This window comes from Sapajus apella, unplaced genomic scaffold, assembly GCF_009761245.1.
Source record: "Sapajus apella isolate SASKATOON/1434 unplaced genomic scaffold, GSC_monkey_1.0 scaffold36, whole genome shotgun sequence".
NCBI lineage: Eukaryota > Metazoa > Chordata > Mammalia > Primates > Cebidae > Sapajus > Sapajus apella.
Window position 1 is genome coordinate 30,861,228 of NW_022436976.1, and position 17,095 is coordinate 30,878,322.

At 53.9% G+C, this 17,095-nt stretch overlaps 1 protein-coding gene across 2 annotated transcripts; it reads right to left on the reverse strand.

Moving 5' to 3' along the window:
* Positions 1 to 559: 559 nt before the first annotated feature.
* TMEM61 (transmembrane protein 61) lies at positions 560 to 13,170 on the reverse strand. 2 transcript variants are annotated; one of them, XM_032296870.1, is made up of 4 exons: positions 12,603 to 13,170; positions 12,191 to 12,317; positions 6,485 to 6,834; positions 560 to 827 (listed from the first exon to the last, which is right to left on the reverse strand). In XM_032296870.1, exons 2-4 carry the CDS (start codon positions 12,203 to 12,205, stop codon positions 560 to 562), a joined length of 633 nt encoding a protein of 210 aa, XP_032152761.1. In that variant the 5' UTR covers positions 12,206 to 12,317; positions 12,603 to 13,170. The 2 variants fall into 2 exon arrangements, with proteins under 2 accessions (XP_032152761.1, XP_032152762.1); XM_032296871.1 differs by lacking the exon at positions 12,191 to 12,317 and having other exon boundaries at positions 12,603 to 13,169.
* Between the last annotated feature and the right edge of the window lie 3,925 nt (positions 13,171 to 17,095).

Genomic DNA, 17,095 nt, shown 5'->3' on the forward strand with positions numbered 1-17,095 from the left:
TGGGAGGAAGAGGCTACAGCGAGTCATGATTGAGCCACTGCACTCCAGCCTGGGTAACACAGTGGAGATCCTGCCTCAAAAAAAAAAGGTGCGCGGTGGAGCCTATGCATAGGTGGGTGGATTCGAAGCCATGCTCTTCTGGTTAGAAATGTGATGTGCGCACAGCTCTGCCTCTGCCGCGGGCCCGCCTTCTCGCTTGCACGCAGCCTCCCAGCTGACAGCCAGCGCTCACTGCTGGCCAGAGGAGTGCCACCCTGAACGTTCTGGCCAGTTGGGCCCCTGAGGACTGCAGCCCCACCCATGCCACAGAGGGCAGAACCGCCCCAGCTGGACCTAGGCAACTCATAGAGTCCTGAGACATCATAAAATGGGATTTAAGTCACTAAATTGTGGGTGGCTTGTTATACAGGAATAGATAAATAGAACAGCCTTCGAACGAACATTTGTTGAGTGCCTACTGTGTCCCAGGCACTGCACGAGGCTCCGTAGAGGCACAGCACTTTTGACTCTGGATTCAGGGCCCGGTAGGAGCCTTTAACATCCCCCCGCTGCAGAGCCTTTAACTTCCCCCTGCTGCAGTCTGAGCCAGGCCTGAGCAGGCGCGTTCGGCACTTGCTGTTGTCTCTGCAGAAATGGCATCAAGAGCAAGGCTGATGCTCTCATAGCTGGGCGGAGGCCAGGGGGGCTGGGTGCCCAGCAGGGCATCCCCCGAGGCACGTGGCTCTGGGGCTTCCTCTGTAGGGTATGCAGGTGGCGCGGGGGGCCCCTCAGCCAGTGGGCAGCTCACGGCTTCCTCGTAAGTGGGGATGACAACCACCTTGGGGGTCCTGTGGAAACAGAAGAGAGGCTGTTGGCAGGGGCTGGGGCAGAGCTGCTGCCTGCCAGGGAGACAATGAGGAAGGCTGGGGGTGGAAAAGGCTTCACACCCTGCTCCAAGCGTTTGCGGGTCCCCAGGGGCCCATATACATAGCTGAAACTTGGCAGGAGCCAGCTCCTGCGGCCCTCAGTCTTCCCGCCACCCTCTCCCTGCTCAATAGAGTTAGTTCCCTGTATGTGTCCCCAAAACCTCCTTGTGCCTCCTCAGTCCTCTCTGCAGGCAAAGTCTTACCCTAGGGCAGTGACTGAGAGTCCAGGGGCTGAGGGGTGTTTGTTGAAAGACTGAGTGATGGTCCACGGACAGAAAGACTCACACCTATTAAAATATCCTGTACAAGATCAGAATTGGGGTGCTCAGGGCAGAATGAAAGACCTCAATTCCTCTGCCCATCTGGATGCTTTACACTTTGATAGGATTGATGTTTGCCAAGTGATTATCTCTGCTTGCATACCTCCAGGGATGAAGAACTTACCACTTGCCAGGTCAACCAGTTCTACCTCTGGACAGTTTTGCTGTCCTGTGACTCTATTCTTATCACAACCCCTGGCCAACTAAACCACCCCACAGGGGCTTGAGGCAGAGACCAGGTCCTCTGAGGCTCGCTGACCGAGGTTCTGGAGGACAGACCCGGAGGCAGATCACCCACGCCCCAGCCAGCTGACAGGAATGAGACTGGCCGTCAGCGCCCTCAGATCCCTGGTGGGTCGTCTCCAGGGATCCAATGCCCCTTCCCCACCTGGGACACTCAGTGGGGAGTGGGGTGGGAATGTCACTGATCCTAGATGTGGGCTGCTCCTGCTTTGGGGGTGATTCTGAAGGTCCCTTCCAACACTAAGGGTGGTTGTGAGTCTGGGCACTCGCTGGTTCACCTTCCTGCTCAGCCACGTTCCTGCTGGGAGATCGGGGCTCAGAGATCAGTAATTCCATTCATGGGGGCCTGGTTTCATCTGTAATGGGGGACAATAGTGGCACCTGCCTCACAGACAGAGGGCAGGTTAAATGAGTTCACACAGGGCGGCACTCAATGCCTGTGATGTAAGTGGGGTCATGAACAGAATCTCAAAGGGCTCCTGTGGGGAATGGGTGGGGGAGCAAAGCTTATCCCAGGCCTCACGCATGGCAGGCCCCACAGGCTCAGAGAGGCCAAATCACCTGCCAGGCTTGTGGGTTTGGAGCTGCTGGGAAGCAGTTTAATCCAAACCTGTGGTCCTACTGCCTGGATCAAGGAGGGGCCAATGGCAAGAGGCCAGTCTAGGGAACAGAAGAGGCAGTACATGGGACTTAGCCCCAGGGTTGACGGAGGGGTCCCTGCTGGGAACCTGCTGCTGCCCCACAGCCGAATACCCAGCACCCACCGGGGACGTGGCCTTTCTCCAGCAACGTGTCTTCTGAGCCTCACAGCAGCCTGCTGAACCTCACTGCTCCCAGCCACAGACCAGGGTGATGGAACAGACTGATGGGATCCTGGATTTGAAACCCAGCCTGTAAGTCAGTACAGGGCAGGGCACCAGCCAGGAGTCCCAAACATGAAACTCCCTGTCCAGTGCCCCTGTGAACTCTCAGACCTTCCTTCCTTCTCTGGAAGACAGCCCAGGAAGCTGAGAGGTGCCTGTCCTCATCCTCCTCTGAGCTCCCAGTATCCTTGCAGATGTGGGCAGGACAGAGAATATTGCTCCTGGAGGCAGACAAATTGAGTTCTCTTGCTGTGTGACCTGGACCACATTCATACCTTCTCTGAACCTCTTTCTCCTGATCTGTAAAATGGGGATAATAATTCCCCTTTCAGATTCAGGGGAAGAAAAAACGGGGAAAAAAAATGTTTCACAACAATCAGAAAAGTGTGAATAATTAGCTTCCAAAGACCCATCTCCTGACTGCTCACCTCCCGGCCATGCCCCGGCCATGCTTGGAGCCCTGGACACCTGAGACAGGCTTTGGATAGGCCCAGGGCCACCCCGGCAGGTGGCAGCTGGCAGGGCAGGGCACAGGTGCCCATGAGCTCTGCTCACAGCAGGAAGTTTACTTAGAGGACAGATGTGAAGCAGCCCTCACACCACCTCTATCACCTTAGTGGCCAGTTGGGCCGGCCTAGCTCCAAGTCACCAAGGTCACCGTCAAGGATGCCAGGAACTCAGCGAGCAGGGCAGCCATGTGGCACCCCTTTGGGAGCAGGTCCCCATTCTCGGTGCCTTTGGATGTGGCACCTCTGCAGCTGCGTGGGGCCATGGTGGTCTCCCCACATAGGAAGTGCCACGGAGGCCAGGGCTCACCCCACTCTTTGGAGCCTGCTTGGAGCAGGAGACCTGGGCCTGGTGCCAGCTCCACTACCCTTCAGTGGAGTCAGGCAAAGCCAGGAAGTGGGACAAGGGATGGAATACAATTTGCCTAACACTTCAGTGCTGGAATCTTCTTATTCACGACCTCTACCTGGGGGGTAGAGGCCCGCACCCATTTTACAGATGAGTAAAGGTCACGTGTCAACTCAGTGGCAAAGCCCCAGCTTTGTCTGACTGCAAAGCTCAAGCTAAGTCCACCTGTCACACCTCTCCCCCAAGCCACCTCATCTCTCCTCACCTCAGTTTTCTCAGCTGTCAAAAGGACCCAGTCCTTACATTTACCTGATAAGCAGTTGAGGCTCAAATCAATTAGTGGGCAAGAGAGCTCACTGTAAACTAAAACAGGAAGGGCAGAGAAAGCGGATGTGTGCACCAGCTACAGAGCACACGCTTCCCTAACTCTACCCCATATGAGCCCGACAGCGACCACAGGGGAAAGGTCTGTCACCCCCACTGAGAGATGGGGCATCAGACACATCTCAGAGGGTCTAGGTAACATCCTTAAGGACTCCCGCCTTATAAAAGAAAGGGCAGGGACTGCTGGAAGCCCCATTCCAGCTGCCTCATTAAGGGGACTTACACTGAAGAGATGAGCTTCCTGAGGGCAGAGTTTTGTCTGTGTTGCCCGCTGTGGTACTGTCAGTTCTCTGAGTAGGACCCAGCACACCTACGTGTGCTCAATCAATATTAGGTACAAGCATGAAAGAATAAGTAGATGAATACATGGGGAAATGAGGCCCAAGAGGGAAAGGGACCTGTCGGAGCCATCTGCCCAGAAAGGCTTTGTTTCTGACCTGAAGTTATCCACAGCGGGCACCACCAGAGACTGAGGTGCCTGGGACCAGGAATAGTAGAGCAGCCGCCCATGGGGCCAGACGCTGGGCTCTGCAGGCAGCTGGGCTGGGTCAGCCTCGGGACAGGAAAGAGCGCCGCAGCAGAAGCAGCCTCCTCGACCCCCAGTCACCCAGTTTCTGAGTCTACGACTTGGGTCTTGGAGCTTGATGGGCTAGGGGGCACCCTGTGGCCTCCTGGGCGGGCTTCCTCCCTGGCCCACTGCAAGTGAAGGCCAAGGGGCCCCACCTGCCAGACGCAGCTGTGCCTAGACCCTGTTGCGTCAACATGGCTGTGTGTACAGGCAACACGCACCCCTGCACTCACGCCTGGCTGGCTGGGAGGAGCAGGCTCTGGTCCAGAGCATCTGGGGCCCGGCCTGGTTCCAACTGACCACTAACTCACTGCATGACCAGGTAGGTCACGTGGTCTTTCTGAGACCCAGGTCTCTCATCTGAGAAGTGAAGGGTTTGGCTGGAGGATCCCCAAGGCCCTGAAATATCTCACACTATGTAAATGCTGTGTAAATTCTTGTTATGCTATATTGTTTAGGGAATGATGACAAGAAACGAAAGTTTGTATATGTTTAGCACAGACATTAATTCTTTTCTCATGGATCCTGTCTGGATAGGACCCAGCACACCTACGTATGCTCGATCAATATTTGGTACATGAGTGAAAGAATAAGTAGATGAATAAATGGGGAAGCCGAGGCCCAAGGGGAGAAGGGACCTGCCCAAGCCATCTGCCCAGGAAGGCTTTGCTTCCGACCTGAAGTAACCCACAGCTGGCACCACCAGAGACTGCCTCTTTCCCACCATGTCCACTAGAGGAAAAATTGAGATTTGCTGTGCACCTACTGTGTGCCAACCAGGATCCATGGTTGATTGAATCATGGATGCAGACACACAGACACAGAGGGCCGACTGTTCTGCACCATCTCTAGCTCTAAGAAGTCACAGGTTGGTGGCGGGAATGCTCCTACATTCTTTAACTCAGAATGCATTTTCCCTCTTACTTAACACAGGGGAGAACAGCATCCGGGTCCCAGGTCCCAAGTCAGCTCACGGCAGTCTGGCTTAGCCCCTCACACCCAGGGATCCAGATCTTAGGAGCGAGGTGGGAGGAAGAATGTCAGCTGTGAAGCCAGCAGGCTCCTGCCACTTTCTAGCTATGCCTCCCCTTCCATTTCTGCAGACACAACAGTCATTCTTACCTTGGAGGCAATCGGAAGGACAGGAGATAATGTACGCAGGCCCCTGGCACACGGGCACACCCCACACTTTGTTGAATAAATAAGTACATAAAAGGGCATGTATGATGCATGCATTCTCAACAGGACAAACACTGGTTCTTGGGAAGAGTTACACTCTTTTTATGTATAAAGCACAGATATGCATATAGAACATAAATATGCAGTGCACCTGGGTATTACAATTTCGTGGAGGGGGATTTAGAAAAAAAAAGTCTAAGAAGGATGACGCAAGGCAGGGTGGGAAGACCGACAGTGAAAATCAAAGGTTGAGAGAGACCGTCTTCATGCAACACTCTGTCCCCAACCCCACACCTTTGTGCACACTCTTCCGCCTCCCTAAAATGCCTCTCTCCACCGTGTCCACCAGAGGAAAAGTTGACATTTGTTGTGCACCTACTGTGTGCCAGGCACTGGGCTAAAGCTCAACATACATATGTCATTTCATTTTCCCAAGCGTCACCTGAAGTAGGGAGTGGGCATGAACAGACTCTGAGGCCAGACTGCCTGGGTTCAGGTCCTAGTTCTGACACACACTAGCTGATGTCCTTGGGGGAGTGACTTAGTGTCCCCATGCCTTCGTTTCCTCCTCTACAAATGGAATTCGTAACAGTGCCTACCTTCGGAGGGCTGCTGTAAGGATCTGATGAGTCAGTTTAGAGGAAAACTTAGAACAGTGCCTGGCACGTGGCGAGCACTGCAGAGGTATTTGCTATTATTGCTGTTGCTATTAGTCCTACTTATTTCAAATGAGGAATTAAAGTTTAGGGGGATTGCATGACCTACTCAAAGCCCCACTGCTAGTTTGTGATAGAGCCAGGACAGGGTCCCAGTGGATCTGACTCTGAGTCTTGTGACTAGGCTTTTAACCCTCTGCTATTCTGTCCCATACAAAGCTGGGCTCAGCTGCTACCTCCTCCAGGCAGCCTTCCTGGGTTTCTCCATGTCTTAGAAGACAGGCCTCTCTCTCACAGCACTACCTACTCCAGTTGGTCATCATCAGCCTCTGTCATGGGACTAAAAACTCCTTCAGGGCTGTACTGAGCAGCTTTCATGTACCCAGGGCACAGGGCAAGGCCTGATCCAAAGGAGGAATGCCATGAGAGTTTGCTGGGATTACAAATGCTGGCTGGTGTGACTGGCCCCTACTTGCGGTCCCCACCCATTGCCCCACCCTGCCCTACTGACCTGCAGCTCTCCTTCTCTGAGGACTCCACAGTGAGGTAGTACAGGTCTCTGGAGAGGTGGTAGGGGTCCCATCGGGGTGGCCCCCGGGTGCTGGCCTTGACAGACCACAGCAGGCCAATGAGTAGCAGCAGGCCACCTGCACCACAGCAGACAAAGCTGACCGACCTGAGCAGGGGGCTGGGGCCCTGGGGCACCGGGTGGTCCGTCGGCGGGGCCAGCTGGCCAGGCTGGGTGCTTGCATCCCCTTCGCTCCACCAAGCGAAGCACAGTGTCCCAGCCACCAGAACCACTGTGCCGCTGACCGTCATGCAATAGCGGAGGGTGGAGGCCACACGGCTCCCATCACACATCTGGACACAGAGAAGGAGAGAGAAGAGAAAATGGGCCATACGAAGGGTGCTGGAGGGCAGCTATTAATCCTCGGCTGCCTGAGGTCACTGCACAAACTTGGAGAAGTCATTTAACTCCTCTGAGCCTCAGTTTCCTCCTCTTTGAAGTGGAGATGATGTCCTGACTTTGCCAGGCTATTTAGAAGGTCAGAGATAAGCCCGATCAGCACCAGGCCTGGGAAATCGGGGGACATCGCAGGAGCTCAGTAAGTAAGCTCACTTTCACTTTCACTCAGTAAGTTCACTTTCACTCAGGGCCTCTCTCCAGGCCTCAGGGGCTCCGTCTGCCTGGTGGGTCTAAGACTCTCCACGCTGACTACCTCACAGGGAGCTGGGACAGAGGAAAGTGAACCCGTGTTGGAACCTCTAGGCCTGCCAGGATCAGGGCTTGCTGGTTATGCATGCCTGGCTTCATCTGGTCACAATCTTGAGAGAGGGACACTGTTATTGAACAGAGGAAGATACCAAGACCCAGAGCAACTGAGAAAGAGGGGGCGCTGAAGAGTCTGAAGCTGAAACTCGCAACATGGAGCAAAACTTTGTGGAAAAGGATGTTCACCGGGCCCGACACAGTGGCTCACGCCTATAATCCCAGCACTTTGGGAGGCCAAGGTGGGCGGTCACCTGAGGTCAGGAGTTCGAGACCAGCCTGGCCAACGTGGCAAAACCCCATCTCTACTAAAAATACAAAAATTAGCTGAGCTTGGTGGCGCGTACCTATAATCCCAGCTGCTTGGAAGGCTGAGGCAGGAGAATCATCTGAACCTGGGAAGTGGAGGCTGCAGTGAGCCAAGATCGTACCACTGCACTCCAGCCTGGGTGACAGAGCAAGACTCTGTCTCACACACACACACACACACACACACACACACACACAGATGTTCATCGTGGCTTTATTAATAATGGTCATAAATTGGAAAGTGCTAAAATGTGCAATTATAAAGAAATGACGGGTAAACTATGGCATAATCTCTAGATTCAACAATTAATATTAGCCTATTTAAACATCAAGCTCAGCACAAAGGTTTGACAAGAGGAAGAAACATCGTATCTTACTTTCTTCAACTCAGTATACTAAATTATGCATACAGTGCTGTCTCATAGAACTATGCACAGGGGGAATGCTGGAAGGGTCCTGGCCCGGGATCACAGACGTAGGAGGCTGAAACCTAGATCTGGGTTGTCCCCAAAGCCAATTTCTAGGCTGCCCATTGTACCTTCCATTCCCTGTACCTGTAACTTCCCATTAACTCCCCTTAAGGCTCAGCTCGGCCTCACCACAGAAGCCTTCTCTGAAGACACTTTAACTTGAAACCCCCGAGTGCCCTGGGCCACCTTTGCCACAGCAGAAACCTGTGTTTAACTTCTGCTTCACCTGTCCCACTCCCCCAGCTGTGAGTTCCCTGAGTGCAAAGTCCATCTTGGCCGTGTTCACCACTATATCCCCTCAGTGCTTAGCACATAATAGCTGCTCAATAAATCTTCTGATCCAAGGGAAAGTGTTGCTGGATAAATAAATGCTGGTTGGGTGAAAATCCACCCTCACAGTTGTGAAGAGCTGGGAGAGAGGAGGCAGTGCAGGATTCCAGCTGCCGCAGCCACAGGGACATGAAGGATAGTCCCAGCTTTGGTCCCCCTCTCTGTAGCTGTATCATGGGGTAAGCCTCTCACCTGCCCCAGGCCAGCTTCCTCATTGAATAAACGGTAGGCTCTCTAGGGGGCTGCTAGGAGGATTTGCAGAAGAACTGTCTCCTCTTCCTGAGGCTCAGCCTGTGAAGCAGGGAGTGGGGCCACAGACCTTAAAGCGATGCTTCAGTGATCAGAAATCCCTCCCAAGTGGGGCTTGCTCAGCCAAACGGCAATAGATCCAAATGACACACTGCTGTGCAGCCGCTCTAAGGCATGATCCCATAGGGGCTGAAGGGCGTGGCAAATGTTCAAGATGTAGTAGATGAAGCTTTAGATTTCAAAAGGGCATGTTACCAGATGTGTTTAAAAACACACGTGTGTGTGTGTGTGTGTGTGTGTGCTTGTGTGTGTGTATGAGAGAGAGAGAGAGAGAGAGAGAGAGAGAGAAAATGTATACAAAGCAGTGCTCTGGGAGTGGACCTCAATCTTTCTGAACCCCAAGACTTCTAGACGCATATAGAGAATTCCATTTATAAATTACCTGCAGCTCTCTTCCTGTGACTCTGTCTAGGGGGCAAGTGCCTCCTGTCTCCAGCTCAAAGCATTTTCATGGAGGGAGAAAAAAAATTCTGACTACCCTGCCCCCCCATCCTCAAAGTCAAAGAGCTAGGAGAGGCCGTCAAGAGGAGAAACCTGTTTGTGGGGGAAAAAAATTCAAAAAACAAGACACACAAGCAAATCAAGAACAGTAACCCCTGCCTGTATGTTACGGTACTCAACAGTCCCCTTCACACCCAGTATCACACCTGCCTCCCCACGGGTGGGCAGGCCAGAGGAAAATTCCCATTTTACAAATGAGGAGAGTGAGCCCAAAAAGGCGAAGGACCTTGCCCAAAGCCAGATACAGCAGGGTTCTCAGCACTCAAGGAGCTCACAGCTAGGCAGGCCTGCATGGGGCAACCTACGCTGCTTTTTACTGTCCATCAAACAATAGTCTCTGCTCATTGTGGAAAAATGAGAAAACCACAGAAGAGAGTAAAAATGCAAAATACAGGCTGGGCGTGGTTGTTCACGCCGGTAATCCCAGCACTTTGGGAGGCCGAGGCGGGTGGACCACCTGAGGCCAGGAGTTTGAGACCAGTCTGGACAACATGGTGAAACCCCAGCTCTACTAGAAATACAAAAAATTAGCTGGGCGTGCTGGGGGACGCCTGTAATCCCAGTTACTTGAGAGGCTGAGGCACAAGGATCACTTGAATCCAGGATGCGGAGGTTGCAGTGAGCCAAGATCATGCCACTGCACTCCAGCCTGGGCAACAGAGTGAGACTCTCTCTCTCAAAAAAAAAAAGTAAAGTACAAATCACCACTAATCTTGGCTCTCAGAGATGAGCAGGATCCCCAGGTGGCTGCTTCCTGTTCATTGCCCCGTGTCCTGCATACAGGATGATGACAGCAGCAGATGTGTGCTGTACATTTATTAGGCTGGGCATTCACTGGACTGGACGCCATGCCAAGCTCTTTACAGCTATCCCTTCACTTAATCCCCACAACAGCACTGTGTCCTAAAGACACTGTGGCCACTAGGGCGACAATTTGTCCACAATTGGTGACCACAATAGGGTGACGGTTTGTCCACAAGGGTGACTGCTGGACTTGGACCCAGCTCTAGTCTGAGTCAAATCCCTATGTGTGTGCACAGCTAGGTCTATCGCTATTTTTCATAAAGAAAATTGAGATTGTGCTATGAATAGATGCACTTGTCTTTGGCACACGCAGCTCCATTCTTCATTTTTATTATTGTTATTTTTTTTCTGAGATGGAGTCTTGCTCTGTCACCCAGGCTGGAGTACAGTGGCGTGGTCTCGGCTCACCACAACCTCCGCCTCCCAGGTTCAAGGGGTTCTGTTGCATCAGCCTCCTGAGTGGCTGAGATTACAGGCGCCCACCACCATGCCTGGCTAATTTTTTGGTATTTTTAGTAGAGACGGAGTTTCACCATGTTGGCCAGCGTGGTCTCGAACTCCTGACCTCATGATTCACCCACCTCGGCCTACCAAAATTCTGGGATTACAAGTGTGAGCCACCATGCCCGACCACACTCCATCTTTAGAATGCATGGCCCTCCTTCCCAGCTTAGCTCCTCCCAGGCCTCAGACCAGCCCCTGCAACTGCCCTTTGCATGTTTTCACATGGGGTCAGCGTGATTTTCTGTGTGAGTCTCACTCCTTTCATGTGGATCCCCCCAGGAGGCAGGGCACATGCTAACCTGCCACCCTGGGGGAGGGTGGGGTGGAGAAGGTCAATGTCCACTGGATGAAGGGCAGCCTGTTCCACCATGCCGTGGTTGTTTTCCTTATTATAGATCAGGGATGTCACTATCAGCAGGGTGTTCTCACCCAAACTCCTTTCACCTGGAGCCTCTACTAGACCTGTGCTCCCTCCACCTGGAGCATCCTCTGCTCCCATCCAGGGCCCTCATTTCACCCCTTCCCAGAAGTCTGTCAACTGCGGCTGCCCCCACCTCCCTCCAGCCAGAGGCGGGCTTTCCAGGAATCAGATGGCTCTGCTGATCACTCCCTCTGACTACAGTGGTCATTCCCCATTAGCTCAGGGACTTCAGGCAGGCTGCTCAGCATCTCCAAGTTCAAATCAAGGGGAAAGCAGGTTATGAAAATGCGATGGCAAGACGGCAGGCTGTAAGTGAGGCATGGGGACACAAGGCTGGACCGAGGATGCACCCTGCTCTGATTCTGGCAGGATCTTGCTTCTCCATGCCTTAGTGCCCTCCCCTGGGAATGGGCACAATAACACTCTATTGCTCCTGAGAATGAGAATATATTAAGATAAAATTTAATCTCATTAGGATCATTTTTATTTCCACAGCAGTGTTCAGTGCCTGTCCCTGCCCTTCATTTTGCCCTATCTGCTCACTGGTGGCAGGGCCAGCCTGCATCTATTATCTGCCCCTGGTAAGTGGGCAGCATCTTCCGTAAAAGTCTAGTAGAAAGGCCCTGCTCCTGTCAGGAGAGTTGGGAGGACAGAGCCTCCCTCTTGCGCCCACTCCCGCACTGAGCCAGGGCACAGCCTATGCCATTCTCCATGCCCTACTCCATACCAAGTAGGGCACTTTTTTTTTTTTTTTTTTTTTTTGAGACTCAGTCTTGCTCTGTCTCCCAGGCTGGAGTGCAGTCAGACAATCTTGACTCACTGCACCCTCTGCCTCCCAGGTTCAAGTGATTCTCCTGCCTCAGCTTCCTGGGCAGCTAGGATTACAGTGGCGGCCATCATGCCCGGCTAATTTTTGTGGTTTTAGTAGAGATAGGGTTTCGCCATGTTGCCCAGGCTGGTCTCGAACTCCTGACCTCAAGTGATCTGCCGCCTCGGCCTCCCAAAGTGCTGGGATTACAGGGGTGAGCCACCCCACCAGGCCCAATAAGGGCACTTTAGATGCCACTTTCTGTAAAGATGAAACCGTCCTAACAAGAATTTCCCAAACCACTCCCAACTGAGGCCCTGAGTGCCATGGCCTCAGGCCACCCAGCAAGATAAAAATGAGGCAGAGCCCGGGATGTCCACACTTTGCCCACCAAGCCACCGTGGCCGAGGTTAGGGGAAGGGATAGAGGCAGAGTCGGCGGTAGAAGAGGCCGAGTGCCTGCGAAGGAGAGAGAAGGCCGTTTCCACCCACCTGGGGCAGGGCCATCGCGCGGCGGGTGGCAGGAGCTGTCCAGGCGTGCGGGGAGCTGGGTGCGGGTGAAGGCCTGGTGGCGGGGAACGCCAGGGCGGAGCGACCCTGCCGGCAGCGACCCTCGGGTCTGCAGGAGGCGGGGGCGTTAGGGGGAGGCCCTGGCCGCCGCCCCCACCCCTGCTTCTCAGCGCGCAAAAGCGAGGCCGGGCTCCCGGGCCCGTCCAGGCCTCACCAGCCGCGCCCTCTCGGCCGCCAGTGCCGGGTGCGGAGGGACCCGAGCCCGGCCTCACCCCCGGCGCCGGCCCCGAGGGCTGCGCGCTCCCCGCCGGGCTCTGCCGCTGCGGCAGGGCTCCCAGGGGCGCGCGGGACCCAGGCCTTCTCTCCACTCCGGTGCTGACCGCGCCCGCCCCACCTCTGCTGCACGTCCTCGCCTGCCGCCTGGTCCCGCCGAGACTCCGGGTGGCCCCGGCTCCGGGCAGCTCCAGGTGTCTAGCGCTGTCGCCCAGCCCACCTCGCCCGACCTTAAAGCGCCAGCGCGACTGGGCTGGCGGGGACTGGGGCTTCCCAGCGCGGCAGGGCCGGGGGAGCGACGGGGCTGCTGCTGACCGGAACGGCTTGGCGAGGATCGGATCCCTGCGTCCTGGGGGCCGTCCCGCCCCCGCGAGCGCTCCGGGGCGGACTTGGGAATGGTGGAGCCAAACTCCTTGGAGTCATCGACGCTCAGCCGGACAGGACTTAGGGGTCCCGAGCCCAGTCCTGTTCACCCCTATTTTACAGAAAGGGAAATTGAGGCCCAAAGAGGGGAAAGTCACTTGCCGAGGTGTTTACTGCAGACTGCGTTGAAGGAACCGGCTTTTTCGCAGCAGTCAGAGAGCAAACCCTCCCCGGCCCACCAAGACCCCAGTTCCTGGAGACGTTCTCAGCAACAATAAGCAGTATTTAAGTACTCCCCTCTACTGGGGTCACTGCTCCAGCCAGTGGAGGCCCCGGAGAGGGGTTGGAGATGTGTGACTTAACTTCTCATTTCTCTAAACCTTCCTCCATCAAGGAGGACTGATAATCCCTAATACACAGTTCTGTGACGATTTGATGCCTTAAGCATGCAGGTTAAGCGGCTCCTGAAGGCAGTTGTTGTGGACAGGTGATTTGGGAGCCTGGAGGAAAGGTTACCTGCGTGCATGCGTGCGTGCGTGTGCGCGTGTGCGTGTGTGTTTACAATCTGTGAGAAGGTTTGGGAGCCTTGAAGTTTACCTGTGCGTGTGTGTGTGTGTGTGTGTGTGTGTGTGTGTGTGTGTGTTTGTGTAAGAATCCTTCTGTGAGGGACCATCTGAGTATCTTAGGGGAGTAGGAATGGATAGCAGCCTCTGGGCAGAAGGAAAAGCATGGAGAAAGTCACAGGCTGGTGAGAACCTGACCAATTCATGTGGGCCAAGGGAAGCCAGTTCCAAGCCCAGCTGGGGTCTGGGTTTTGTTCTTGCCTTTTCCTGCTACTCCAGCAAGCGGGGAGGACTGGGGCCAGTTTGCCTTTGCCATCGCCTCGATTCCCCAGTGAGCTGGGGGTGACTAACTCTCTTCCCAGCCCAAGGACAGAAGGTGGATCAGCCTGGCCAGCAGGGATCTAAAGCCCAGAGAGGGGAGGCCACTGGCTGCAGGTCACAGAGCAGGTCAGTCACAGGGCCCAGACCCCAGCCCCAAACTCTGTCTCTGAAGAAATATTCCCCCCAAGAACATGAGCGCTCTCTGGGACTAACTCCTCCCACAGGTGAAGTCCTTTTACCCGGGACCTCTTTTCATCTTCATTGTGCGTGTGGTCTATCAATGTCCTCGTCTCACGGGAAACTAAGGCTCAGAGAGGGCCACAGGCTTGTCTGTGCAAGTCTCCAGAGCTGAGACAAAGACCAGGCAGACTTCCTTTGACTTCGCTCTGCTCGATCTGGAGGTGGGACTGAAGGCCACCAGCAGGCCTCTCCACACCCTTGTGAGCTCAGGGGAGATATGAATGGGAAACGAGGCCACAGAGCTTTTGGCTCCTGGCTCCACTCATTTCTGCAGGGCAGGCATCTGTGTGTGTTGTGGGCCCCTCGTTGGTCAAAATAGACCCTCCCCGCCCTGCCTGTGTAGTCCCAGAAGTGAGTCACAGGTTGGTGATGTTGGGGTCCAGGCCTGGACAAGCTGGTGTTGCTAGCACAACCCTCAGGCCCTGCTGCAACCTGAGTCCCTGGGCCAGGCCGGAAGCTCAGGCCCTGGAACTGGACAAGTCACGGTGCCTTCCTGCCTTAGCCACTTTCAGACTGGAAGACTCTGGCCACCTCCTTCTCTGTAAAACAGAGACAATGGCACCTCCTTCCTAGGGTAGCTATTGGGATTTAATAAGACCTGAGTCTGAGGGCTTGGCCTGGGTCTGTCCTCGCATGACACGATGGCTCTATTTGTGGGTCTCCCCTAGTTTATGGGGACCTCCCGTGTGTAGGGACCAGGTGTCACTTGGCTCATGACCCAGCTGGATGCAGTACAGCTGGGACCAGAAGGGGCTGGGCCCCAGTGCTGACTGAAATCCAGGAATCCACCCCAGGTTTTCTGGCTGTCTTCTTCCCCACCTTTCAGAAACTGGTCCCAGCATCAGGTCAGCGATGCTGCCCAGGCAGCTTGGTGACCCTCTCTGAACAAGCATACTCAGACTTTCCCTGGCTTCGCCTGGGCAACTCAGAGGAGAAAACTGGCGCAGTGGCTTATACCTGTAATTGCAGGACTTTGGAAGGCCAAGGTGGGTGGATCACCTGAGGTCGGCAGTTCAAGACCAGCCTGACCAACATGGAGAAACCCCATCTCTACTAAAAATACAAAAAAATTAGCAGAGCATGGTGGCACATGCCTGTAAATCCCAGCTACTCGCGAAGCTGAGGTAGGAGAATTGCTTGAACCCGAAATCACGCCATTGAACTCCGTCTCAAAAAAGAAAGAGAGAAAGAGAGAGAGAAAGAAAATGGGTCATCAGCTTCTGCCTCAACGGTGTAGGGGAGGGAGCTGCCATTTGTACCCACTTATTACAGGTCACCAGGCACACACTCTTCCCATTTAGTTGCCTCAGCTAAGTCATGGAGGCTCAGAGAGAAGTGCATTGCCTGGGGCTCACAGCTAGTAAGTGGGGACGGGGGAGAGGAGCTGCTGAAATCCATGTCAGTCTGAATCTTCCAGATCCGTATGCATTTCTCTAATTTTTGCCACATTGTCCCCTCGTTGTGACAGCCTGGGTCACTGCTCCTGCCTCTCACTGGCCTCTCTGCCCCAAGCTGACTGCCCATCATGAGACACCAGCTCAAGCTTCCAAACCAGCATCCATCAGTCCCTCACCTGCCAAACCTTTCAATGGCTCCCCCATCGCCCTCAGAATAACAACTCCGTCTCCAAGCATCCGCAGTCTTTTAACCAAGTCCCTGGCCACCTCCCAGCTTCACTTCCTGTGCTCCCTACCGTATCCTCCCTGAGTTCACTGTTTACTGTGTCCCAGGGACAATGCCACACCTTGGCCACAAAGGTCCTTTCCTCACCTGGTGAGGTCACGTACTTCCCTGAAAACTCAGGTTACAGGTCACCTTTTCTAGGTGACTTCTCAGTGTCCCAAAGTGGTAAAAAAAAAAAAAAAAAAGAAAGAGACAGAGAGGGAGAAAGGAAGATAGAAAAGAAAGAAAGAGAGAGAGGGAAGGAAGGAAGGGGAAGGAAGGAAGGAAGGAAGGAAGGAAGGAAGGAAGGAAGGAAGGAAGGAAGGATCTCTGAGCACATTCTTTAACATCAAATAGCGAAAGGATTCTGTGGTTTGGTTTCCTGAAAGAGGTGGCTTAGGCCAGTGTTCACAACCTGGGGTAATGTTGCCCATCTCCACCCTCCCAAGACACAGTTTTGGTCTGTTACAGCTTGGGGTGGGAAGGTTGCCACTGGCATCTAGTAGCAACCTACAATACAGGACAGGACGGCACCCACAACAAAGAATTATCCGGTCCCAGATGTCAAGCCCTGGGGTTGAGAATCCCTGGTTTAGACTGCCTTAGTTAGGTTTTAGAGACTGGCTGGTTCAAAGGTTTGCAGACTGTATTCTACAGAGACTCTGAGGCTCCTGGGGGTGGAATAAGAGGGAGTGGGCAGGGACCCCAGCCACATTCCCAGCCAGTCAGAGCAAGTGCCCTTTAGGTCAGCTTTTGAAAGTAGAGTTCTGTGTTAGCTTTGCTTTGGAAAAATCCCTGGGAGCAGGGGGGATGCATAGAGAAAAGATTTGAACGCCATTACCCTGCTTTGATTTATAGGCCCAGAAAAGGAAAGTGAGTTGCCTGAAGTCACACAGCAAATCTGAAGTACAACAGGGACCTAGACGCGGAGGCTCAGTGTCCACTGTCTTTTGTACCCCCACTAGCCACTATGGATAATCACTGATGCCCTGGGCTGGAAATCAGGCACCTGGGGGCCCTGGGCTGAAAGTCGGGCACCTGGGGGGTGCTAGCAAACTGTGACCCACAGAACAGACATGACCCACTGCCGCTTTTTATATAGCCTGCCAACTAAGAAGAATGGTTTCCTCGTCTTTTTAATGGTTAAAGAAAATAAAGAGTATTTAATGGTCGGGCGCAGTGGCTTACACCTGTAATCCCAGCACTTTGGGAGGCTGAGGAGGGTGGATCACTTGAGGTCAGGAGTTCTTGACCAGCCTGGCCTACACAGTGAAATCCTACTGCTCTACTAAAAATACAAAATTAGCCAGGCGTGGTGGTGGGCACCTGTAATCTCAGCTACTTGAGAGGCTGAGGCAGGAAAATTGCTTGAACCTGGGAGGCAGAGGTTGTGGTGAGCTGAGACTGTGCCACTGCCCTCCAGCCTGGGCGAAAGAGCAAGACTTTGTCTCAAAAATAAATAAAT